Raw genomic sequence first — 27483 nt, 5'->3', positions numbered from 1 at the left:
CACATCTTAAACACAGTATGCTATATTTAATAACACAAAATATTATTTTAAAATTTATATATAATATATATACCCCGAAAACATATCACTGAATAACATTGCATCGTGTAGTTTTATAAAATTATACAAACAGTGGTATAGAAATTAATGATAAAAAACAAGTCCACCATGAATTGTGTAGGATGCTACTGCATGATGTGATGTGTATCAACGATTATTTAGTTCAGATTACTGTGGAATATCGGTCAGTAACTTGTATATGAATGTAAAATTTGTCATTTCGCATCGACATACTTCATCAGCACACGCATATAAAAAATTTGTAAAAATATGACATCATAATCTACTAATGCATACAAAAGACACTCCCAGACATGAAGTGTCCGATCAGCTTGCTTCACCATAAATGACTAGATAATTATTATTATAAATACATGTATAGGCCAAAATCTGTTGAGCAACAACGATGTAAGACTTGGAGAAAATGGAATAAACAACCTTGTCATTGTGTATGATCAACTGGTAGTCTCGGTGTCCTATTTGGAAAACTGTGCCTCTCTGGTGGAGCAGATGGAGTTGCAGCAGGAAGAGGATTGTTGTCACTGTGGCCATTATTTTTATCCGCCATGCTTTGAATGACAACCGGAACAATGATGGCGATAAGCACAACGACGATCACTAGTACAAGTACCGATATGAGGCATATCTTTTTCTAAAATAAAATTGAAGGAATATTTGAAGCAAGAATAAAGGTAAGACTCCCGGATCAGATGACCAAAAGCCAACCATATTTCTTGTGTGTGCACCATATGATAAAATGAAAAAACGCTAAAATTTTAAATAAAAAATAAATAAAAAACGCACAAAATTTAGCCTGCTTATTCGAATGTCCTTTTACTAGCTCAGCAGGAGCTAGAGTTATAATCCATCTTATGTTAATGCTCCAATATAGAAGTGGTCATTGATGACAGAGATTGTGATTCTACTAAACCATCACATTAAACTACAAAGCTCTTTCCTTAAAGGTTGACTTGCAACAAAATTCACATTACAGTTATTTGGTATCAAAAGATTCACCATGTCTTACTCTGTTGTAGGTGCCAAATATGTGGAAATGTGATTACAAGCTCTTAAAAGCTCAAAAACGAAAAGCCGCCGTAGATTGGAATCCGTATATTTCTCTGACGTAGTCATTACAGTTTGGTTATTGTCTTGTCACGGATATTCCCACGTGAATTGAAAGGCCAATAAAAAGCTGGATATGTAACTTATCGTAGCACTAGTTTATGACAAACACATCGGGTTTTACCAAAGACCCCGTATCAAATATAGATGCTCGGTACTTTACAGTTTTGTTTCGGCTTGATCTAATCATCAAGTCGTAATCTGATCATGTGACCCAATACTTCCCAAATAATTTTTTGTAGCACTTTTCGATTATCACAGGTGACCAACAGGCTCATCATGATTATCAGACAATGATATGTACTTCTTCGAGGTAAGGTTAAAAAATTAAATGAATTTTTACGGTAAGTTATAAGATATCACTGCTAAAAGTGACAGCATTACAATGACGATACAACAGACGCGTAAGAACAATAGACATGGCTTTATTGAATGCTTGAAGTATATTAGTGAAAATATTTCAACGAATAAGGTTGCATGAAAGTGTAAACAGAAGCCATCTACCACAGCTACGTCACATTTGAGCCGTTTTGGAAAGAGAATCCAAACTACAGCGGTCTCGTGTGGCTGCGATTAATTGTTCGTTTTTGAGCTTTTAAGAGCTTGTAATCACATTTCCACATATTTTGCACTTACAACACAACAGAGTAAGACATGGTGAATCTTTTGATACCAAATAACTGTAATGTGAATTTTGTTGCAATTCAACCTTTAAGCTATCAGTTTCACACTAAAGCTGTCGCATGCTATGACAAATATAGCATATGAATACATTACGACTTAATTTATCTCACATTAAGACCTATGACAAGATAACTCCAAATAAATACTGCAGGTAACTGCGTAGCATTAAAACAAATACACTATGTGAAACTATTTAAAAATTAAGTTATAAATAAAAAACCTCAACAAAGTTATTATCAATTAAAAAGATTTGCATTGTCACTATTCACTCTCTCGGTTAGAGACAAGCGAATGAAATTCTAGGGTCGGAAATGTGAAGGCTTCAGTGGTAAACGTGAGAGAGAGCGAGAGAGAGCGAGAGAGCGAGCGAGAGAGAGCGAGAGAGCGAGAGAGAACGAGAGAGAGCGAGAGAGAGAGCGAGAGAGCGAGAGAGAACGAGAGAGAGCGAGAGAGAGAGCGAGAGAGCGAGAGAGAGAGCGAGAGAGAGAGCGAGAGAGAGCGAGAGAGAGCGGGAGATAGAGAGCGAGAGATAGAGAGCGAGAGAGAGAGCGAGAGAGCGAGAGAGAGAGCGAGAGAGAGAGCGAGAGAGAGCGAGAGAGAGCGAGAGAGAGGGCGAGAGAGAGAGAGCGAGAGAGAGAGCGAGCGAGAGAGCGAGAGAGCGAGAGAAAGAGAGCGAGAGAGAGAGCGAGAGAGAGAGCGAGAGAGAGAGCGAGAGAGAGCGAGCGAGAGAGCGAGAGAGAGCGAGAGAGAGAGCGAGAGAGAGCGAGCGAGAGCTAGAGAGAGCGAGAGAGAGAGAGCGAGAGAGAGAGCGAGAGAGAGAGAGCGAGAGAGGGAGCGAGAGAGAGCGAGCGAGAGAGAGCTAGAGAGAGCGAGAGAGAGAGAGCGAGAGAGAGCGAGAGAGAAAGCGAGAGAGAGAGAGCGAGAGAGAGCGAGAGAGAGAGAGCGAGAGAGAGAGCGAGAGAGAGAGCGAGAGCGAGAGAGAGAGCGAGAGCGAGAGCGAGAGAGAGCGAGAGAGAGAGCGAGAGAGAGAGCGAGAGCGAGAGCGAGAGAGAGAGAGCGAGAGAGAGAGAGAGAGAGCGAGAGAGAGAGCGAGCGAGAGAGAGAGCGAGAGAGAGAGAGCGAGAGAGAGAGAGCGAGAGAGAGAGCGAGAGAGAGAGCGAGAGAGAGAGCGAGAGAGAGCGAGAGAGAGCGAGAGAGAGAGCGAGAGAGAGAGCGAGCGAGAGAGCGAGCGAGAGAGCGAGAGAGAGAGCGAGAGAGAGCGAGAGAGAGCGAGAGAGAGAGCGAGAGAGAGCGAGAGAGAGAGAGCGAGAGAGAGAGAGCGAGAGAGAGAGCGAGAGAGAGCGAGAGAGAGATACACAATGTAACTTGCTCTAGTTCAAGGAAGACGAAATTTGGAACAATTTGGCTTATACATTTTTTAATATTTATGCATTTTATCTTCAATTTTCATCAGTCTCTTCTTATTTACTTTCAAAACTGCAATATTTTTGCGAATCTTAACATTGTATGCTGGAAACCACTTAGTGAGTGTACATTAAAGCATTCGCTACAGTTGTACATTACACATTGAAAAACAGATATGCTGCAGTGGTTATATGTTGAAATGGGACTGTATCACCATATTCATTGCTTCATTGTGTACAGGCTTGTGACAGCTACATGTACCTCAATAACTTGAAATTGTGTTATTAATGCATGAAAGACTACATGGGTAAAACCTGCTATTTGTTTCATGAACAAACCATAAGCATTCAAACAGTTCCTAACGTTACATAGAAAGTATTGGCAGGTGGTGGGTGAATGACAAAATGATATGGATAAGAAATTACTTGTAACGGTAGCCTTCAGTAAGCCAACATAATTATGCCTAGACATTCATTTCACCACATAGATGTCAATATTGACAAATGCTTCCATGTTGGGTATTAACTCAAGAAAAATGGTTTATGCATATTGAAATTTTAATATTATACTTTGACATTATATATACCTCTCAACCCTTGGCAAACGAACTTGGAAATCAAAATTTAAACTTGGGTGCAAAGATGGTTTACCTAAAATTATCGTATTGCTTTTTTATAGAAAAACTTTCTTATTCTTGACACAAACTATGCAGTGTCTGACATCCTATAAAATTAATCTTAATTAGCGTGTTATCACTTTAAAAAACTCCTTTGATTTTGCAAACAAAAGCAGTTGTAAAACAAGCATCAGGCATGTAAAGTAATTCTATGAGAAACGACGACTCCATATTAAACAATCGAACGCCGGAGATGTTGATCGCTGGCATATGATTATTCAAACTAGTTGAAGTACAGCTTGCGCACCAAGTCATCGACTTCAGTGATATGAAGTCATCGACTCCTATTTGGCAAACAAAAATTCTCATATGATTTACATCACTAACGTCATTCATTATAAATTCTTGCCCAATTTTTATTCTAAGTAATTACAGTATTTCCTGATATGAAAAAGTGTCTGTGAAACTTTGGCACACGATATATGCCACAGCTAAATATAGAATACTCTGAGCCTTAGATACGTCAAACAATATTGAAGGAACTCAGTCTATGCGCAACGACACATCACCTATAAACAAATATCAGGTGTACCATATAAAAGTTAATCTTACTATATAAGCTATAAATATATGTGAATCGATCAGCATCGAAATACAAACATAAGCTATAAATATATGTGAATCGATCAGCATCGAAATACAAACATTTTGTAATCGCTCGGATGTCATGTAGGGTAGTATTAACAGTTACAGAGTAGTATAAAAACTCCAACGTAAATACCACAACATTGTAGTGATTTTTCCTGTTGATAGTTGGCTTGCCAAAGCAATGTTTGGTATTGGAGCCAAAAAATATTTGTTGTATTCGTACATATTATGTTATACTACGTTACTATATATATATATTTATAGCGTACATATATTTACACATAAATATGTATATATTTATACATAAATATGTATATATTTATGCATACATATACACATATTTATGTATAAATATAAATATATATATTTATAATATAAATATATACATATTTATACATGAACATATATGTAACGTAATATATACACATGCACTATATCCTGTTACATAATGCTGAAGTTGAGCACACTTGTGAGAGTTGATTTGAAGCACAAGAAATAAAAAGGGGATGCAGCTGCTACCCTCCTTCCTTCTACTCACCCTCCGAGCACTGCTTTTGTATTTGAGGGCTTTTTCCGTGTTGTTTTTGGCTTCAACAACAAATATTTGTGCCTGGTTGACATTGAACTCTATTCTATCAATCATTTCTCCCTGCAATGAGAGAGTATGGGTCAGGGAAGCTAGCAATATAAGAAGATTTCAAATGCATTGACAGGATATCCACAAACCATATTTGTAACTGCTGTCACACCTCAACATACCATGTTAATCCATACCAATATTTTGTTAGATGTCAAAACTTTCATATTGAGCAAATAGTGTTATGAGAATACATTATATTTTGTTTAATTTGTTCTAGAGCCTAAAATAATGATAAACATTTTAGCTAAGCATAAAAAAGCATTATATAAAACTACATAAAACTCAAATTAAATTAATTAAGTCATAACCAGAAAATAGGGATTATTATCTACATATTTGCCTTAGAGAGACATGAACAGAGTGTAGGTTCAGTGGTAGAGTAAGTCAGATATGTACGCAGTGTAATTTATACAATATGTAAGCTAAATTAATTCGTACATTTTTATTCTTTTACAATCTTATTCTTATTATTTTTCGATTAAATTTAACTTTTACCAATTTTATTTACTTTCACAAAAGTATTAGATTTTGAGATTTTTTAAAAATTACTTTGTATGTCAAGATGTAGAATTGTTTGAATTTCATGTCAAATATTAAAAATCATATGTAGAGTAAAATAAGTTTTAGTATTTGGTGGGTTAATTCTCCAGCAAGTGACTTAACAGTTTTCTTGAAATTTGAGTTACATTAAAATTTGCTCACTAAATGATGAGGGGATTAAAATTTTCCATTTGAAAGTAGATTAGTTTAGTTCCTTAGAGTGCAAGCATTCCATTGATATGTAAATATCCATAGTATCTGGATGAGAGACAACGAATATGTTGAGATAACAATTTTGTCTGGCCTAGCTTGTAAAACAATTGAATCCCAACTATTTTTTCTGGCACTGTAGAGAGATCATCCAAGTTAATTACGTATGCGTGTATTGCGTGATATAATAACTAACAGAATATGATAAATTGACTGTCACCTCTTCAACAAGCTTCAATTACGTCAACTGCAAACTAGACACCATAAATTTTGATTTAACGCGAGTAGCAATCAACTGTGCCTACATCTGATGGGCCCAAGCAAGGCGTATTCCTACGGAAGCCACTGACAGATGGACACGGAAGCTTGGATTGTGATTGGTTAATTCGTGAAATCTAGAGCCTCTCGTACGTTATTTACCTTTCCGAGAACTTAATAATAAGTGATGCTTAAACAGGCCGGAGTCATATGACTCCTGACTAGCTCGTCTTGTTACGAAAGAGTAAAAAGGAAATAGCTAATGACTCGTTAACCATTTCATGACAGGGGTGAGAGACTTTCGTAAGGCCGATAAAGGAGAACTAAACATTAAACGATTCATGCCGATATAATAATGACATGACATCTTTTCTGAGCCTACATGGTGTTTCCTAAAACTGGCTAGTGTACATTGGGAGCCTACTTTTAACAACAAATTACTATTAGTGTTTGATCGTATAGATTTTCAGAAATAATTATCACTACATGCCTGCTATTCACAAAAAGAACGTAGACATTGAGGACACACGATTGCCACTTTGAGGACACACGATTAAGAATAAACGATTGCCTATTAGAAAAATAAATGTAGGCTACATAATAAACAACATCAGCTAGAGAGGCCAAAACATGCCTGATGTGACTGTTATCACTGGACAAGCAATGATTATTTAATCTGTCCAATAGAGTACCTTCTCTAATAATTTTTTCAAAGGTGTTTTTCTTTACACTACAGATTTTATGTCGCGAATCATGAAAAACCAAAACAAATCAAATCGGTTCTCTACAATGATTGATATACCAAATTATATATATACATAAATATATATACACACACACACAAGCTGTGTCAGTATCAGAAAATGACTTCCGATGATAGATAAATATATATAATTATTATATACATAATTATTACACATAATTTTTGCAGGACTATTTTGTGGGGTTGTATTCGATAAACTTTCTACAGGCTAGCCCAAATAGAAGACTCATCAGTAATATTACATGTCTGTTGCTAGTTATGTATACACTATCTTTGGTGATGGTGAAAAAGATTTAGTTAGGTTGTCTCATCCTGAGTAATTTCGGGTATAAATTGCAATATGACAAATATCGAATTCTCATTGGGCCTTGGTTTAAACCTTGACTTTTCATTAAGTATGTATGTGATGTAATCAGGATAAAGTGCTCCCAAGTTGTAACTATGCTAGTTGAATTGAATTTGTTCATATGAAAATAGTCAGAGGTTTCTACCGAAGAACAACAGTTAAGTTACGTATATCGATGTGCTGAATTAATACCTGTGTCTGACTTAAAGTATTTCATATACGACAATTAATTTTTTATATCAATATATAAAATGTGTTTCTATGTGTGCCATGTTAAGCCAACCCAAGATTTCAGTTAAATACTAAAAAATTAACGTTGCAGAGCTCTAGGATAGCTAAAATAAAAATTTACTACATTTAAGAATGCTTTGTGCTACTCCGTGGTAGCAACCTCATTATAAGCAGTATACAAGCAGAGCTGAACTAATTCAAAAAGGCGGCAGCACAGCTAGTCGAAAAAGAAAGGCTGACCTGGCTCTCTACAAGCATGGCCATATCCATGAACATGTCATGCAGTTCCCGTATGCTGTTCTCAAGCTTCATAATATCCTCATGTCTGGCCTCGATGTCCGCTAATGTCTTCTTAGCGGCCTGAGTCTCCATGACGATCTATAAAGAAACAGAACGCTAATCTAAAACCCTGTCTATGTCTTTGAGCCTATTCACAATGGTTTACTGTACGTGTTCAACAAGATATAAAAACATACAACTAGGGCTCAAAATGAAAGTCACCAATGATAATTGTGATACTACGATATATATACTATGATATATATACAACAAAATATATATGCTATGATGTATATACTGCAATATACATATACCCTACAATATATATACTGCACTATGATATATATATACTGCACTACGATATATATACTGTACTACAATATATATACTATATAGATGGATAAATACGTATATAATATATATGTACTATATATATTATACTGTACTACAATATATATATACTATATGAATATATCATACAGGCCCGTATTCTCTGGGGCGGCTGGCCGGCTGAGCTGTCCCAACTTTTTAGGAATTTTTGGCGGCTAAGTACAGTCAAACTAGACTATTCTCGCCCTCAGATAAAATGTAAAATTTTATCACGAACACTTGGTTAACTCTAACGGATTTGTTTGGTCCGTTCCACGCAATGATAAATTGCTTTAGATAACTCGACCTCAACAGCATTAACTCGAATGGTTATTTGCCCAACGGCTAGGGGAACCGTTTTTATCGCTGTAGAGTATCACTTTATTCCAAGCCATATAGATAAACGTCAACTTTTAATAGTTCTTGGGCGTCATTATCATCATCGGCAAAATATTCTTGTTAACGACTTTTATAAAGGTTTGCAAAAGGTCAAGTTTTAACAAACATCCGCTTGGCAATAGCCCCACAAAAGCGTAGAAACCTTAGGATGAACTTAAAATAAAATCGGCAAAATTGATCTTTGTTGAAACGCTCAAAAGAAAAAGATGTCTTTTTTCTGAGCGTTTCAACTGCGGTCAAGTTTAGCCTATTTTAATCTGAAAACGTCCTGGCAGTCCACTATACTTTCCAATAAAAATTTTTAAAACTTTACGTGAGATGCCCGGTTGAGGCCCTACATAAAAGAAACTGTTGAGGGGGCTGACCACCGCCCCTCTAAATTCCCAGAAGCTCATAACTAGTCGCCTAACATTAGCCGCCCCAACTTGCTTAGCTGCCCCAACTTGCAACCAGGGAATACAGGCCTGATATCATATAATATAACTGATAAATATTTGTATTTTAAAAGATCAATTTAAATACAAGATAAACTTGTGCAGAGAAAACCATAAGTCTCAAACGGGCTCATGATCAGCAAGTACACAGAGCAGGAAAATCTCCGTAATTATTTCAACATTTTAAGCATGCTATGCTGAGAGTTATGTCAAGGCACAGAGCTCAAACTATTGGAAATATTATTTACATGAGAACCTGACACCCACTAGATTCAGATATGAGTAACATACGCAGTTCACGGACAGACACAAACATGTATCTCTAAAACACCTGTACTGGTGCGAATATTGACTAATTTATAAGACAATATGTTATTTTTATAGACTTCTTATAATGCCATAAAAATATTTGGTTTTGAAGTTTTGCAGATATTTCACTGTTTACCGTCTCAATCTTACTAAAGGAGAAGGTAAAGTTTTTAGTTCAGCCAAATGCCACTAAACCAGATGGAATGGAATTGATGTGACGAAAGGAGATCCTTTATCAACTAATTCAAGTAACCTGAATGTAGCTTCACAATATGACGATTTTATTGTTTGGTGACAATTCTTAGGGTAGACAATTTTAAAATGGCCACCATTTAAGGAGATATCGCCAATCGTATAAACAATATAATCACGTAATGGTGATTTATCTCACATAAGACGATTATCACAGTGATTGATACTCGAACTAAAACGCGGCCTTCTAGTCTTAGAATAAGCTAATTCCATGACCTTCCTCACACACAGGCATTCATGTAACAAATGTCTCTTGTTATCATGAACTCAAAAGAGTTTTTAATTAACATAAGTTTCTTATATTAACAAAAATTTACAAAGTTTCTATATACCCTAGGACACTTTTATTTCGCTAGTATTTAGTTTCGTGAGTAGCACACAGAGTAAAATTTCGCTGCAACTTAATTTCGCGGCTCTGATGAGTGCGAAAATATAGTGATGTGAAAATAAATGTAGTGGAACAAACAGATTACTTTCCTCAGGCCCAGTTGGCTAATAAGAAAAAATTTTCAATTTGGGACTAGTTCGTATTTGTAAACCGCAGGTTGAAATGTGTGGGTGAGATCAATAACTCAATTTGATCACTTGCTGCCATTTCTTTCTTGGACTATCAATGACGTCTAGGTCCCTCCCGCCATGACTTTCACATGTCTTCCACACTCTAGTCCCAAGAAGAAGAAAATAGATAACAACCAACTTCACAAACATAACTGTATAACGCGGTTGAACCTGGTGAGGGTTGATATTGTTTTTGGTTGGTAATAAAATTCATCACCACAATATTTATTATTCAATTTTATGACTTCACCTACCAGACTTTCGTCCTCATCAGTTACAAAGTCAGTGACTAAACTGATATCATCATTTTAATTTGCTTTGCCACGCTGCTCGATCGATGTATTAGCTATAATGAGTTTACCAGAAATTTTCCATTGAGCCAACCACACACGAAAATTACCTGCATTTCTAATATGACAAGATTTTATTGTGGATATCAATGAATAAAGCTATTTAACAACGCGTTTTTCGCTCGTTTGTTTTGATAGTTTAGTTTCGCTCATGAAGTTTTCGCGAGAGGATGACTCCGCGAAAATGCGAAAGTTAGATGACGCGAATACGTTAGTGTCCTAGGGTAATAATATCGCGAATCGTTCATTTGCAATATCCCATGCTCTGGTGATTTTTGGCAATCGTTAAGCTTTAGATAAAGTGATCTGAAAAGGCATTCTGTGGGACAAACTCAAACTTTTCATACCATCAGCCACGAGTATTCTAATTACTTTCCGTGAATCCTGACTATGCTGAAGTTTTTGTTTCGTTACAGAGAGAAAACCTCTGCAACGGATGGATGATGGATGGAGTTTTTGTAGAGTAAACAGATGTTTTAAAGTTTGCCAATTGCTCAACGTGCAATGATGGAAGATGTGACATGCAATGAGGGTAGATGTGACACGCAGTGAGGGTAGATGTGACACGCAGTGAGGGTAGATATGACACACAGTGATGGAAGATGTGACGTGCAATGATGGTAGATGTGACACACAGTGAGGGTAGATGTGACGCGCAGTGAGGGTAAATGTGACACGCAGTGATGGTAGATGTGACACGCAGTGAAGGTAGATGTGACACGCAGTGAGGGTAGATGTGACACGCAGTGAGGGTAGATGTGCCACGCAGTGAGGGAAGATGTGACACGCAGTGATGGTAGATGTGACACGCAGTGAGGGAAGATGTGACACGCAGTGAGGGTAGATGTGACACGCAGTGAGGGTAGATGTGACACGCAGTGAGGGTAGATGTGACACGCAGTGAGGGTAGATGTGACACGCAGTGAGGGTAGATGTTACACGCAGTGATGGTAGATGTGACACGCAGTAAGGGAAGATGTGACACGCAGTGATGATAGATGTGACACACAGTGAGGGTAGATGTGACACGCAGTGATGGGAGATATGTCACGCAGTGATGGTAGATGTGACACGCAGTGAGGGTAGATGTGACACGCAGTGATGGTAGATATGACACGCAGTGAGGGTAGATGTGACATGTAGATTTCTCACACAGTCAAACTATACTTACAGTATATCAGAAACGAATAATCAGCTCTACAGTAATCTCTATCTTTTCGCGGTTAATAGGAATCACCATCCTTCGCGGTAAGTGAAAATCCACAAAATAGAAACTAATTTTTAAAGTATATGTATGAGCCAAGTGCTAACACCAGAACACTTAATAACAGTACATTATATTTATTTCCTATATAAGAAGTAAGTAAATTGAAGTTATCTTGATTGACTTTAGTTTACATTTCAACTTCAGAATACAGTAATACTTCAACTTACGAGTGCTCCAACGTACGAGAAACTTGAGATACGAGCCAGCTTTTAAGCAAGTTTTAGCACTAACATACGAGCCATGTTTGAGATACGAGCACGTGAGTCAGTTGCCAAGTATGTCTGAGATGTTTTATGACAACAGCATCAATCTGTATTTTTCAACTGCTCAGGCTATACTTTTGTAACCGTGTTTTTGTGCGCGCTTTTCAGTGCAGAATTGTGTGAATTAAAAGTACATGTACTGCGCGTAGACAGAAAGTTTGCCAGTAAAATGAAAAATAATGCAAAGAAAAAGCAAATGATAACAATTGATATTAAACGGAAAATTATTGAAAAAATATGCGAAATGTGTATGCGTGATTGAGCTAGCTCAGAAATATGACAGAAATACATCCACAATTATCAAACAGAAGGATTATATTCAGGGCATTTAGCTCGCGAAAGGACTAACCATAGTTTCTAAACGGCGCAGCGATCTTCACGACCGCTGATGGAGAGACCGCTCAGGCATTAGATAAACGATAAACAATTGGCCGGTGACAGCGTAACTGAAACGACGCTATTTGAAAAGGCCGGTGCTATCTATCAAAATTATAAAAATAGACATTCGGACAATTGGCTAGTGGTCGTGCATTAAACCTTTGTGACGACACCTGTGTTCGTCCTAATCGCAACATGTTGAAAGGGCGACAAAAGCAAACGTCCTGAAATAGGTTCATCATAAAACGGCCGGCTAGCCGTGAAAGCGAAACAAAGGAAAAATTAGCTAACCAACGAGAAACTTAAAACTATGAATGCCGAAGAAATTTTAATTACGTTAAGTTAAAAATGAAAGTTTGCTTTTAGATTTGCTTCTAAGTTTGTCTTTTAAGACTTTAATAAAATCCAAATTTATCAAAGTCAACTGTTGTAATGAAGGATGACTTATATCTCCCTCTCTGGCAAATGCTAGCGTTAGCTGCTATTGTATGTATTTAATTTTACATTTCAATTTCTCACATTTCCTTGCATTATTTTTATTTGTTGCTTTTTGAAAACATGTGGTAAGTTAGGACAATAACCAACATGTTCTTTCTGTTACAATATCTTGTTTTGAGTGTTTTATTTGCATTTTTTAGAGTATGGAAACCAATCAATATATATTTAATTGTTCTATATATAAATAAATTGCACCAACATACGAGTAAATTGACATACGAGCTCAGTCTCGGAACGCATTAAGCTTGTAAGTCGAAGTATGACTGTACAGTGTCTTACCCCCTGGTTGAATATCTGCGGATTGCCAGACTCAATCATGTCCTCTAGCTCTTCATCGCTCGTCGCTCTTCCTGCGATTGCAAGCTGCCGTTGGATTCGCTCCTTGCATTTTTGTCTGTATGTCACTTGGCACTCATTGTATTCATTCATCACATTAACAAACTTCTTTGACAAAGTATTGCTCTACAACATCACGAAGTTAGGTTACACAGCTTAAAGCGGCCAGTGTACACATTTTGCTGTTGTCCAATGACAACAGCAACATGTATCAGATGACTACAGCAACATGTGTCAGATCACAATAGCGACATATGTGAGATCAAGATAGTGGCAAGTATCAGATCAATATAGCGGCATGCGTCAGTTCAGAATAGTGACATGCATCAGGTCAAGAAAGTGACATGTGTCAGATCACAATAGCGACATATGTCAGATCAAGATAGTGACAAGTGTCAGATGAGGATGGTGACATGCATCAGATCAAAACTAGTGACAAATGTCAGATCAAGATAGCAACATGTGTCAGATCAGAATAGTGATATGTTACATGGAACACTAGGAAACCTGCCAAACTGGGAAAACTGGCACAAAAAAGTGGTGCATGCCTTTAATGTTTAGGTAGTAATGCAGTTTTGTTGACCAACCACCCATAGAAACTTTTTATTCATAATTAGGATTAAAAACCAAATTTTTGGTTGCCAAAAGAAACAGTTAACCAATGGCATCATTGGGTTGTGATAAAAACCAAGTTAAGGTATACTGACCCTCAATACCCAATCTTTCTAGGAAGAATAGCTCTTTATCTTTTAAAAGCCTGGCTAAAATTTAACACAGATTCACATCAAGCAATATCTTTTTGATTCGTGGCCTGGTAAAATATATGGTAGTGAATGAGCCTCTGGGAGTTCCATGTAACAATGGTAACAAGCAGGCTAGCTTCTGTAACATTTGTCTTTATGTATAAAAGTTACTTCCGTTCAATCACATTTGAACAACCAAATTTGGATACGGTGCTGCTTGTTTTGACAAAAGATGTTGTTTTCATATTTAGTTCAGATATCAATCATCAGTTACTAGCAATCTTAACAATAATGATTGATAAACAAGTGTGAGGACTCTTTTGTAGCTCAAACTGTACACATCACAGCAGTTCTATATTTGTCTCAAGTGAACTTGTGATACTTTCAGAGAATGACACCGGAGTTTGACACCAAAAATCTTCACAGATAGCATTGTTCTTTTATATCAAAGGAGTAGTATGGCGTGTGGCCACCATACATGATTTAAATGGTAAGATTTTGAACTTTCTCATTTGATTAAAATGACTGGGAAGTTGCAAGGAATCTTATCAAAGTGACACCCAAAAAATGTCACCAAAGAAAATGCAGCATATTGTGCTGAACCACATGAGACCACCTAACAAGCGTATAAGTACAGTAAAGCACTGACAGTGGTCATATAACTTGCAGTTGCCTAAGTTAATTTTTTTTCAGGGATGATATCCTACACTAGCAGCAAAGACATTTATAACAAGGTTAAATAAGTGAATTTCAGTAGCGAGGCAGCAAGTATCGGGGTCAAAGGTTACAGTCCTGTCATCAATTATCACTTCAGCTGACATAACTACGAATTAAAATTGATTTCATAACCAATCACAGATAATATCTATTACTAGTGCCCGGTTCACATACTTTTTCAAAAGCCGGGTTCCCATATACACGGCAAGCATTGCTGACAGCACCGCAGGGCTATCAGCGGTGAAATGTGAACCTACGCCAAGTACCGCTAGTATTCAACCGCTAGTGTTAACTGCTGAACTTTTGCGGTTAATGCAAAAGTTCAGCGCTGTTTAGCTTTCACAAGAGCCGCAGGCAAAGCCTTCTCAAAATGCGCTGTACATGTGAGGGTCAGCACTTTTGAGACCGCATGGCTAGCGGCCATTTTTACGCGATCACCAACGACACAGCTTTATGTGAACATTAGCCGCGAGCCTAGCGCCGCAAGTGTTTTGCTACGCGAGATTACCGCCGGGCCTCGCATTCGATATTGGAATCCGGCATCATTTGAGGGATTTGAAATGTATAAAAACAGGCACAATCCTATGTGCAGATCATACTGTGTCCATTCAACTAATAGTCCTTTAGGATTCTCCATGTGTACCCCAAAAGAGTGCATGTAAAGAATACATGTATATGACTTATCATTGAACAGAAGAAACACAAAGAAAAATAGTTTAGGCCTATGTGTATCTATAAACTAAGGGTTAGCACATGCATGCAACTCTACAATTGAAATTCTAACAACACATGTGTATGTACACATTTGGTGTTAGAATTTTATTTGTAGAGTTGAATGTACATGGTGTAGAGTCACATCACGGTATACACCATTATCCCTATTGGAACTCGCCAGGACTAGTTAAAAGGCCTCATATGACCATGTCACCATAGTACACCATAGTCATCTTTTCTACTTCTACACATGAAGGGTACTTTTGGTTTGCCCAAGTGCCCCTGTCAGGGTTAGGCATGACTAAATATCGACAAACATTTACTGTTACATGGGGTGAGCGATAAGCACTTGTTTAGTCCTCATCTATTAAGTTGGAATTATCTTCCACTTTCAGTGATGTGGCCGACACAGTATTTTTAGTAAACACTGAATGCAAACTTGTTATAAAGTAGGCATTCTGGTATTGGGTATAATAGCCTACACAGATTAAACTATGTATAAAGATTTCAGACCAGGAATTTTAATGATACAATGGAATAGCATATATCCACCTCTGCTAACATAACCCATCTGACTCGGTTATTGAGCAACCTCATGCACCCAACCCAACCAATGACTACCATAATTTTACTACAAGTGGGAGCGATATGTAACTGGAATCTGAGCACCCCAGGTGTACCCTATCACGTGTGAAGGAAATCCGGAAGTACCCCTAGTGTCGTTTGTTTTAACTTCTCCTTGGCACACTAACACCTATTGGAGACATTGCGAGAACACATAGTAGTAGGAAACGGGTGGCATGGGTGAACAGATGAATTTTTTGGTCATTTTAAGAAAACCTATAAAAATGTTTACATATAAATATTGTATCTGCCAGCTTCAAGAATTTCCAAGAACCAGACCTTATCACCAAGCAACAACCTAGAAGCCGTTATTGATCTTGGTGTGAGTTTTCTGATTGTACTCTAAAGAGTTCCACAGCAATAAATGACTCGCTCCATATAGCTCAGGTCCGGAGTAAGTTATCCCGACCGTGACACCGTGACGTGCATCGAGTATTTGTTACAATATTTGTCAAATGAATCAACTTGGATTTTTACTGTTTGCCGTGTATCTTGGCAGTAGTCTTTTGTTGTTCAAATGTCTCGTGACGTACCACTATCCACACACGCCTATCTCGGTAACAATAGCTGTCAGTCAGAAAACCTATTGAGCCAGTAGAACAAGTCGTGGTGAGTGAATCAGGTGGCACACGCCCTTCAGTCGAGCAGTAAAGAAGGCTCAGCAAGACTCAACAAAGACTGCCTCCTACCGCTATACCTGTTGTTGCATAAGTAGATAAGCAGGTGGTTCTAAGAGATGTACATAAGAGAGTACATAAGAGATGGTTCATTATGATGTCATATAATCATATATTTACCTGACAATGGTTAGTGCCACTATAGCATGTTTTCACCTACATCACTAGGTATGGTATGATGTATCCACTCCCCATTCTCTCCAACAGCTCATATGAGCTACACAGTCTATTCCAAGAAGCGCCTGATACGCTGAATGATAGCAAATTATGGATGGATTAGGACTTTACCAACTCAGTGATTGCAAAGGTAGAGGGAGGGATAACTACATGTCTTTGTAAGATGACCTCATATGTAAGTGTTTGCTAATGTTCCAGAGATTCTTCTAAACAGCTCGGGTATGAACTTGTGACTAGTAATCCAGAGAGCGGAGGAGATGTTTGCTTCAAGCTTTAGAATAGGTGCTTCCTGTTTGCCTATCTATGACTAACATCTCCTCGGCCATAGTTAGCAATTATTGGGCGATAACAAGCGAGGGGAACATTGAAACAGCAACACAGTAATGCTAGAAATAAGGAAGTACTTTAGACATCATATAGTCCAAGATGAAACGCCGTATAGTCTGAGTTTAGGCCAACACACAGACTGTGATTCAATGAAAAATTAAAAGTTTAACGATCTGTGGATCACCGTAGTTTACCCGATGATTCTCACAGAATTGTGTGATAACTGTGTTGTAAGTTGCAACATTAAACTGCTTTAGTTTAAATATTATGATTGTTCACTAGCCCCAAGGCTCAAGGTCCTACAAACGATTCTAGCAGAGATAGCTGACAGTGAGTAAGTATGCCGTAGCCAAACGATCAGCATTGACTGGCATCTCTGGACACTGAGCTTAGCAGTTTGTGATATTTACTTTACCCAACACAGGATATTCTCATAAAAAGGTTTTAGACTCTACCCAGGCTTCCCACTTCTATTAACTGTGCCATATAATACTAGCTGGCATCCAAACATTATGATTAGAAAACAGCCAATTCAATCACAGGCCGGCACGTCACATAAGAGGAAGAGAACCCATTGCCTCCCGGCAACTCAGAAGATAACTAGCATGACTCAGAATGACTCTTCAAACCCTCATAATATCGAACACAACTATGTGATGCATGACAGCTCCAGATAGTGGGTTAGTAGCGCGTTACCAACACTGACGAGGGCTCGCATATACCTGAGTTTGGCGAATTCTGTAGAAGTTATTCGGAGCGTTAGCACTGTCTTCATCTTCCAGCTCTTTTTTCATTGCTGTCAGAACAAGAGAGAGAAGTCATTATTTTGAGATATTTGTACAAAATTTCATAGGATTATAACAGAAATATATTATGGAACTCTAGCTATATAACAATGTAAAGCGCAGCATAAAGAAAGCACTATATCTCTACAGTTGTATATGTACACCTTACACACTGCACAGAGCCGTATATGTGCACCTTACACACTGCACAAAGCTGTATATGTGCACCTTACACACTGCACAGAGCTGTATATGTACACCTTACACACTGCACAGAGCTGTATATGTGCACCTTACACACTGCACAGAGCTGTATATGTGCACCTTACACACTGCACAGAGCCGTATATGTGCACCTTACACACTGCACAAAGCTGTATATGTGCACCTTACACGCTGCTCAGAGCTGTATATGTGCACCTTACACGCTGCACAGAGATGTATATGTGCACCTTACACGCTGCACAGAGATGTATCAGTGCACCTTACACGCTGCACAGAGCTGTATATGTGCACCTTGCTGAATGCCACAACAATGACACAAACTTGACAAGATTTGTCAAGTTTGCATTGAATACATCGTAATCAATGCATTAAAAAATTGCTACAAACACAGCCAATAGTTGACATCACACCGATAAAAGCTTATCAAAACTGGGCCAATACAATTGTTGCTACATAATGTTACGTATCAAACCAGAAAATGAGAAAATGTTGTTCATGGAAGAAAGTCGGCGTTTAAAGATCAAGCTAAAATTCCCTAAAAAGCTGTCATGGCAACGCAAAAAAATTTAAACAAGACTGTACACTATTGTAAGTTTGCAATCCAACCCAACCTTGGCATGGCCGCTACAATTATCACTTTGATATTGATAAAAACTCAGAGTGAGACACCATAGAGATATTTCTAGCGAGGGTTGAGCTGATGCTGTGCCAAGAATCAACGAGCAAGACATCAGAATATTATAATTTAGCGAGATCGGTCGATCAGAAAATCAACTCAATGTTGGCAAAAAAAAACAGCTAATAGATTCTTGCTGACACATAAGTGCAGCTAATACGCACACGTGGTGGATAAAAGGCTTGGAGTTATCTCCCTTAGATTTCAATAGAATCGAGATGCATTGCCGCTAGACTACAACTGTTGTCATGATACGAAAGATTTGCTATCTATTTCTTAACAACTCTGACATGCACCATTTGAGAGGTATGTATGATTGGCTGACAACAACAATACCCATAATCCACAACTTAAATTATCAACATGTGGAAGCAACATAAAACCATAGCAACGAGAGTGAAACTCACAGATGTGACAGCCAATTCACTACCCATTCAATCCCAACAAACCACAAGTTGGTCATATTTTATAGTAATTCTACACAGAAATAATAAAATTTATATTTAAAATTACTCATGTTTTACAGTTTTTTATCCTTACTATTAGTTCGGAGAAAAATAAAGAAAGTGCACCAAAAGTGCTGGTGACACGGTAACATGCTAATATACATCCTGAGATTCCATGTCCTTCTTTTCATCACAGTCCGATGTTTTACCTGGGACTAAGACTTCAATCAGTTACCGTAAAACCTCTAATTTAACGCCACCTCTATTAGACCACCACTATAGAAGGTTCGAAAGATAGAGCATCACGGCATTCAAATGGAGGTTTTACGGTAATAGCAATATGAGCTCTTCAACCTGCAGGCCATTATGTTTTATATACTCTGGTGATCGCTGATAATTCAGGTTCAAATAATCTAATTTTAAGCATTTATCATTATTGTCTGCCTCTTTATGAATATGCAATGATTTGATTAGCAATTCACAAAACCATTTGTGATATTACATTAACTTACTACCAGAAGCTGTCCAGCAGCAAGTATAGGTAAAGTATATCGAGAGACTAACAATATATACATTTTGTATTGCAAGTAACAGTGAAATAAATTTGTGAATTCTGAGTGATTTGACCTTGCTCTTCAAGTTACACAAGCAAAGCCAAAAAATATTAACACATCAATATTAACACATTAACACATCAATATTAACACATTAACACATCAATATTAATACATTAATACATCAATATTAACACATTAACACATCAATATTAACACATTAACACATCAATATTAATACATTAATACATCAATATTAACACATTAACACATCAATATTAACACATCAATATTAACACATTAACACATCAATATTAACACATCAATATTAACACATTAACACATGAATATTAACACATTAACACATCAATATTAACACATTAACACATTTTGTTGCCTAGTCTGTTTAGTAAAAACTGGACTAACTTCAAATAGACTTACTGCATAAGCTATTTAAGCCATGCATATTGCACATCATTAGAAAGCTGAGAATCTTTTCACTGAATCTTTTCATCTTTTCACAATTTTCACTGAGGAATTGGCCTCAGAGATTGACTCCAAATTTTGCTCCAAAAAACTCCGGTTTCACAAACTTTTGAAGCAAAATTTTTTTGGAGTTTTTCACTCCGCCCTAAGAGACTGTTGGGATAAGTTTTTGTTTTTAATGTTTTTAAAGAATAGAAAATCTTCTGAGGAATCATTCGATATGTACGTATATTGTCTGGTCTGGGTGGTACAGAGTGAAGGTAATAAAGCAAAAACCTAATTGATCACAAAATGATGGGGGAATTAACACTATTGGCCACGACCAATATAGGTAAGTCTATTAAAGAATGCAGGCCAGTGCTCTACATAATTGCAATCAAAAGTATTGGTGTTTAAAAGTACTGGTGTTTGAAAGAAATTTAATAAAAAGCAATGTTACGTTAGGCCTACTACAATAAAATCAAACTGTGGTATATTAAGCTCTGCAATTCTTAGGCTTTATGGCAAAAATAACTTACAATCACGCGACTCAATAAAATTTAATAGTGGTCAGAATCCTGCTAGATTTTTGTTGTAGGCGTAAAAACTAGTTATCTTGGAGTGTTCTTTCTAGCTATAGTGAAAAATCAAATCAATTCACTAGAAGCAACTCAAGATGATTGACGCATATCATGCAAAAGAGAGCATTCATCAACTGTCTCCATAAACATAACTTATGCATTGTTTCCATGACATGGTTAATCCCCAAGTCTGTGTCATCTGGATGAAGGAAACGGCTGCAACCCACAAGTCAAGCAAGTTTTGTTACTCAGAAATTTATACCGAATTTTTAATGCTTGCGAAAGATGGAAATGATGCTTGTGAATGATGCGCAAAAAAATGCTGTGCAAGCTATTCCATTTTAAACATTTCCACACTTCAGTCGTTCCTATTTCGATTTGAGCAGTTCCACTGGCGTAGAATTCATCATCATTTTTAACAAAGTGCCCACGTTTATCCGCGACATGCATTGAAACATTTATCGCGCAGTAACTCAACGTGCACACAACTCCAAACCCGCATTATCCGTACAATGGAAACAGTGATTGATGAAAGCATGAAACTTAAAGATTTGGTCTTACCCTGAAGGTCCTGTATTGTCACCTAATTAAAGAACAGCAGTTGCCAGGAGTTATCCAACATGACAAACTGACTATACAAATGCGTCAGATTATCACATGCGCAGAGCAAGTTCCTGGTCTATAAATACATTGACTCATTTTTACAACAAAAACCAAATGTCTGCAATAGGCTTGCATCCTGAGAGATTATCTTACACAGGTACTACGTAGGTAACTTATATTATAGCTATTTTTATACTCCAAATAACAACACATGATCTCTCATCAATCTACAATACTGACAGGCCATTTCATATCGTTCATATGCTAACAGTATAGAATAGCCTGCTATTGTTCATTTGTATTGTTATACAATTGTTACACACTTCCACCCATATCATCACAAAATCCTTGAACCTTTTTGCTTCATCACAAACTTGCTAGTTTATGAATTTGTGTTGCAGGTTTCAAAATCCTGTGTAAATTATGCCCAGAATATTTGTACTTGTCCCTCCGCACATAGGCCTATGCCAAACATCGCTTTCTATTCCGTGACACCAACATACTACATCCACCATCATATATTTCAGTTTATGAACTTTCTGTTACTACAACCTTCAATTCACTATCCTGACTCCTCCGCAATACCATTAAATTATCAACTTTTAAAACAGTTTTAAAGTTTTCAAAAGTTTCAAACAGCCCGAGTTATCAGAACTGTTATAAAAATATCAATAATATAATATCAATGTATTATCTAGCAGTTGGTGATAAAAAAAATGAAAAAATGCATCTTTTGTTAAAGTTATTTTAAAACTTAAAACTGAAAATTCTTGTCACAATTTTATTGCTATCCAGTTTATCAGGAATATCAACAATTTATCTGAAATGGCAAAATGTTGTTAGTAAGCAACCTTTAAAGGTTGACTTGCAACAAAATTCACATTACAGTTATTTGATATGAAAAGATTCACCATGTCTTACTCTGCTGTGTTGTAGGTTCCAAATATGTGGAAATGTGATTACAAGCTCTTAAAAGCTAAAAAATGAACAGTTAATCGCAGCCACACGAGACGCCGTAGTTTGGATTCTCTTTCCAAAACGGCTCAAATGGGACGTAGTTGTTACAGGATGGTTCCTCTTTACACTTTCATGCAACCTCATTCGTCGAAATATTTTCACAAGTATACTTTACGCATTCAATAAAAACAGGTCTATTGTTCTTACGCGTCTGTTTTATCGTCATTGTAATGCTGTCACTTTTAGCACTGATATCTCATAACTTACCGTAAAAATTCGTTAAACTTTTTAACCTTAGCTTGACGGAGTACATATCATTGTCTGATAATCATGACGAGCCTGTTAGTCACCTGTGATAAGCGAAAAGTGCTGCAAAAATTATTTGCGAAGTATTGGGTAACATGATCAGATTAGGACTTGACGATTAGATCAAGCCGAAATAAAACTGTAAAGTAGCGAGCATCTATATTTGATACGGGGTCTTCGGTAAAACCCGAAGTGTTTGTCATAAACTAGTGCTACGATAAGTTTTATATTGAGCTTTTTATTGGCCTTTCAATTCACGTGAGAACATCACATGACAAGACAATAACCAAACTGTCATGACTACGTCAGAGAAATAAACAGATTCCAATCTACGGCAGCTTTTCGTTTTTTAGCTTTTAAGAGCTTGTAATCACATTTCCACATATTTTGCACCTAACACAGCAGAGTAGGACATGGTGAATCTTTTGATACCAAATAACTGTAATGTGAATTTTGTTGCAAGTCAACCTTTAATATTAATTTACCATTGATTATTATCAAATATATAATATAATAGCGGTAAGCATGGCGGTGCCTGGCATTTCTATCATTATCGATAAGATAGTCAGCAGTTGGGTGTTTAAAAGGCTGGTTCACAGAAACCAGACAGAGTTTTAAACCCAAACATATCTAATCCAATCTGAAGTTTAGATGAAAGCCACCAAAGAAATTAGAAACGTACATTTATATTTACACAGCCTAACAGACATACTATGAAAAAGTGGGCTCTATTGATTTAGATTAGAATACAGGAAATTTGATATTGTCATACCCTACAGGATGAAATTAGTCGCAAAGTTAACTTCGCGAAAATTGTCTTTCCAGGCATATTCGAGGACCAAATTATTAGCGGATGAACACATTCGCGAATAAATTAATCCGTGAAAGCAGCTAGCAATAGAGTAAAACCTTCACATGCGTATACCACGTGTTTAGGTTTCTATTTAGCTGGGAGAACTATGTCGAACATGCTAAGCTATAAATATCTGGCTGCATCCCGAGGTTTTCATGAATATTCATTGATTGGAGCCTCTGGTGAACCAACAAGTTGCGGTAAGTTATGAGTTTTTTCAATGTATAGACCTACAGGAGAGATTTTTGCGATGATGACGCCATGCCGAATTCCGAATAACTTGTGGCAACCCTGAATAATTTTGCAAAGTGTGATGCATTGGCAATGGGCTTAACTCAAAGCCCCGGCGATGATTTTAAAAGAGTTTGGAACTCAGCTATGTTTACTAACTCTGCCAAGCAGCTAATTTTTAATTTGAGGTAGTAATTATTCTCCCTTGTGTTAAAAATAAAACCAATTATTCGCGGATCTTAATAATTCGCGGAATGGACTGTACGAGAATTCGCGAATTATTAAATCCATCGAAATATTTCATCCTATAGGGTAATTCATATCGTTCAGAAGTTTATCTTTCCTTTATCGAAGTACTTGTGGATGCGCAACAATGTAGTCAGAGAAAATCTCATCCAGCCCAAATTTCTAAACTAGTAAAAGATTATAGCCCTAAAGTTCAATCATACATACGCACGTATTTTACTGCTGTTAATCAACCCCAGCATATACAGATATAGCTGGGTGGTACTGAGCCAGCAAGATTAACTTGTGAAAACATCAACACAAACAGGCAGATAACCTCCTCTAACAGACATGAATGTTTTTGTTTGAAATGTTAACAAGCCAAACATGTCAATAACAAAAATAATTGTGTTATTACTCAGCCGATTTGAAACATTCAAACTTCTGAATCTATCGCTAGTGTTGGCAGACTAGTACATAGGATATATATATTATACGCTCTGACAACCCGCATGACGTTGGACAAAAAAACTTTTGAATTTTTTTTATAAAATTTGTGCTTTCTTTTTATAATAGCTATCTATGAAACAGATCACAGTTGGGAGATGAAAAACTTGTTGGAAGATGTTCATCTCCCAACAGTGATCTGGGAGATGGAAATCTGAGAGATGGAAATCTGGGAGATAGAAATCTGGGAGATGGAAATCTGGGAGATGAATATGATGGCGAAGCATAACCACAGCGATTGTATACTTTGAAAAATATATTTTCAAAACACTGTCCAATGTACGGAATCGTTTTAAAAAGAATATGACTATTTTAACTAACAACAAAATTTTTTTTGAAATTTTTATTCCATAGGCAACGATTGATAAAAAAACGAAAAACAAAATTACTGAACACTGTTGAATTGTTAACTCTAAGAAATCCAAAATTACAAAATACGTCCATTTTAAACACACCCTACAGGATGAAATTCTTCGCGGAGTTAAACTTCGCGAAAATTGTCTTTTCATGCATATTCGCAGACTAAATTATTCGCGGATGGACACATTCGCGAATAAATTAATCCGTGAAAGCAGCTATCAATAGAGTAAAACCTTCACACATGCGTATACCACGTGTTTAGGTTTCTATTTAGCTAAGAAATTTATGTCGATCATGCTAAGCTATAAATTTTTGGCTGCATCCAGAGGTTTTCATGAATGTTCATCGATTTGGAGGCTTTTGGTGAACCAACAAACTGTGGCAAGTTATAAGTTTTTTTAACATAAAGAACTGCAGGAGGATTTTTTCGATGATTATGCCGTGCCAAATTCCGAACAATTATGACAACCTTTAATAATTTTGTAAAGAAGTGTGATGCATTGGCAATGGACTTAACTCAGAGCCTCGGTGATGATTTTAAAAGAGTTTGGAACTCAGCTGTTTACCAACTCTGCCTAGCAGCTAATTTTTAATTTGAGGTAGTAGTTATTTTCCCTTGTGTTAAAAATAAAACCAATTATTCGCGGATCGTAATAATTCACGGAATTTACTGTACGCGAACTCGCGCATTATTAAATCCAGCGAATAATTTCATCCTGTAGGATAAGTGATAAAAAACCAAGATGCAGTGCACCCAGCCATACGACATTAATTCTTTCTATTGGTGGTATCGCAAGGCAAAAATGTCGTATGGAGGGTTATAGAAACCCATAGCAATTACCTAATGCAAACAGCCCCTGGTGAAACCATCAACATTTTATATACGTACTGTACATATTAAAAGTTAATAACAAAAAAGCCTATTAGCATTAACATAGGCTATTAATCTTAGTAACTATAGTTGCCAAGAGTAACTTTAGTGTATTCAGTGGTTATGATCTGCAATAACATGTAACAATATTATGTATAGTACGGTATCGTATCGCATGAAGTTCTTCCATTATATTATTATGTATTTTACTAAACTAAACTTTAATTTTCTCATCGCCTCAATATTTATTACCTGTTTCATTTTCACTAAAACTTATAATGAATAACGCTGAACTGAGAAAGTGTGGGCATCGTATCTCTTTTGGGCATTGCAGGAGTGACTTGGGCAAATAGCATATCGGCATTTTCATTATCTTGACATACTCAGAGCGCGCCGACCACCGGCACGCTCTGAAAATGCGAAAAATATCAACGACGATATTTCTCGCAATTCAATTTGCGAGAGATATCTTCATTGATGATGTACAGCCAAAATAATGCCGTATGGAGGAGACAAAAAACCATGTCGTACATCATAAGGCAAAACTACCGTAAAGCAGGGACGTCGTAACCCGTAGGGTGCACTCTATGTTTTTAATGCATGAGCCTGAAGTGTAGCCTGAGTGCATGGTTTTGGCTTCATACAATTTTCTCTGATTACATGGAAACGGAAACGAGTACATCTTCCAAGGAACAAGAAAAGATATTTTCGGTCACACAAATTACAAGGCTATGGGCGTGTTGAGTGGAGATATTCGCTAGGCTGCAGCTAGCCTGAGTTTAAAGGATTGCTAGTTTAGATAAGCCGAGTGGATAGGATAGATAATCAGTGATTTATCACCATGCCTCAATTGGCACGACTCTAATCAGCTACAAGGTGGAAACTGTAATCAGCTGACAGGGTTATGAGTGCCTTATCCACCACCATGTTTTATGCGTAATAGCTAAACGACCAATAATGCCCAGATATGAAAGGTTCGATTACCAGCTGATAGGACATTCTCAAAAAGATTACCAACTAATGAATAACAGATGGAAGAGAATTTGACAGAATCTATGTTCAGCTTAATAGAGCAACGTTAATAAAATCTGCCATAGATTGATAGCCTCTATAGGTCTGACACTACTAGTGCTAGTAGTAAAATACTAGTCAACCAATATGACTCACATTCACCCGCGCAGTGAGTAGTTAATGCGGGTTGATCCTGCACAATCAATCACTAAGTGTACCCGCAATATTGTCATGAAGGTTCTCATTACGCAATACATGTCTTAGCTTGGGTTTGATACAAATTGTAATATTCAAAAATTTCTGAAAACAGTCCAGCACGCCATTAAAAATACATGCTTCCTCTTTGTCTCCGGGTCACATTGCAACTCAACAAAATGGTTAATTAATTCGTAACCGACGCTCACCCGTGTGATCGACTTTTGATTACTATACCACAACCTTTTAGTAATGTTGTTTTTGCACAGTTTTTGTTGTGAAATTATGTACTTCTTTAAATTAAACAGCTTGACGAAAGGTTTTATTGAAAGAAAACCTGTCGTGGACTTTGTGTGATCTATTTGAGACACAGACTAATGGATGTTAACTGTATTAGTAAGGTTGAGGATGATGAGCTCTTGTGATGAGTTCAAGG

At 37.1% G+C, this 27483-nt stretch overlaps 1 protein-coding gene across 1 annotated transcript in view; it reads right to left on the bottom strand.

Annotated features, from left to right (window-relative positions):
- LOC137386870 (syntaxin-like) overlaps positions 1 to 27483 on the bottom strand; it is a 31720-nt gene continuing 4237 nt past the window's right edge. Inside the window, exons 5-9 of the mRNA XM_068073056.1 lie at positions 17919 to 17992; positions 13161 to 13343; positions 7766 to 7903; positions 5076 to 5186; positions 1 to 712 (exon numbers count right to left, since the gene is read on the bottom strand). Coding sequence (XP_067929157.1) covers positions 503 to 712; positions 5076 to 5186; positions 7766 to 7903; positions 13161 to 13343; positions 17919 to 17992 — 716 coding nt within the window. The 3' untranslated portion in view covers positions 1 to 502. The remainder of the gene's footprint in view (positions 713 to 5075; positions 5187 to 7765; positions 7904 to 13160; positions 13344 to 17918; positions 17993 to 27483) is intronic.

The sequence above is a fragment of the Watersipora subatra genome, chromosome 2, assembly GCF_963576615.1.
Source record: "Watersipora subatra chromosome 2, tzWatSuba1.1, whole genome shotgun sequence".
Classification (NCBI taxonomy): domain Eukaryota; kingdom Metazoa; phylum Bryozoa; class Gymnolaemata; order Cheilostomatida; family Watersiporidae; genus Watersipora; species Watersipora subatra.
Note: the sequence above shows the minus strand (reverse complement) of the source record. Positions and strands in the feature narration are given on the sequence as shown.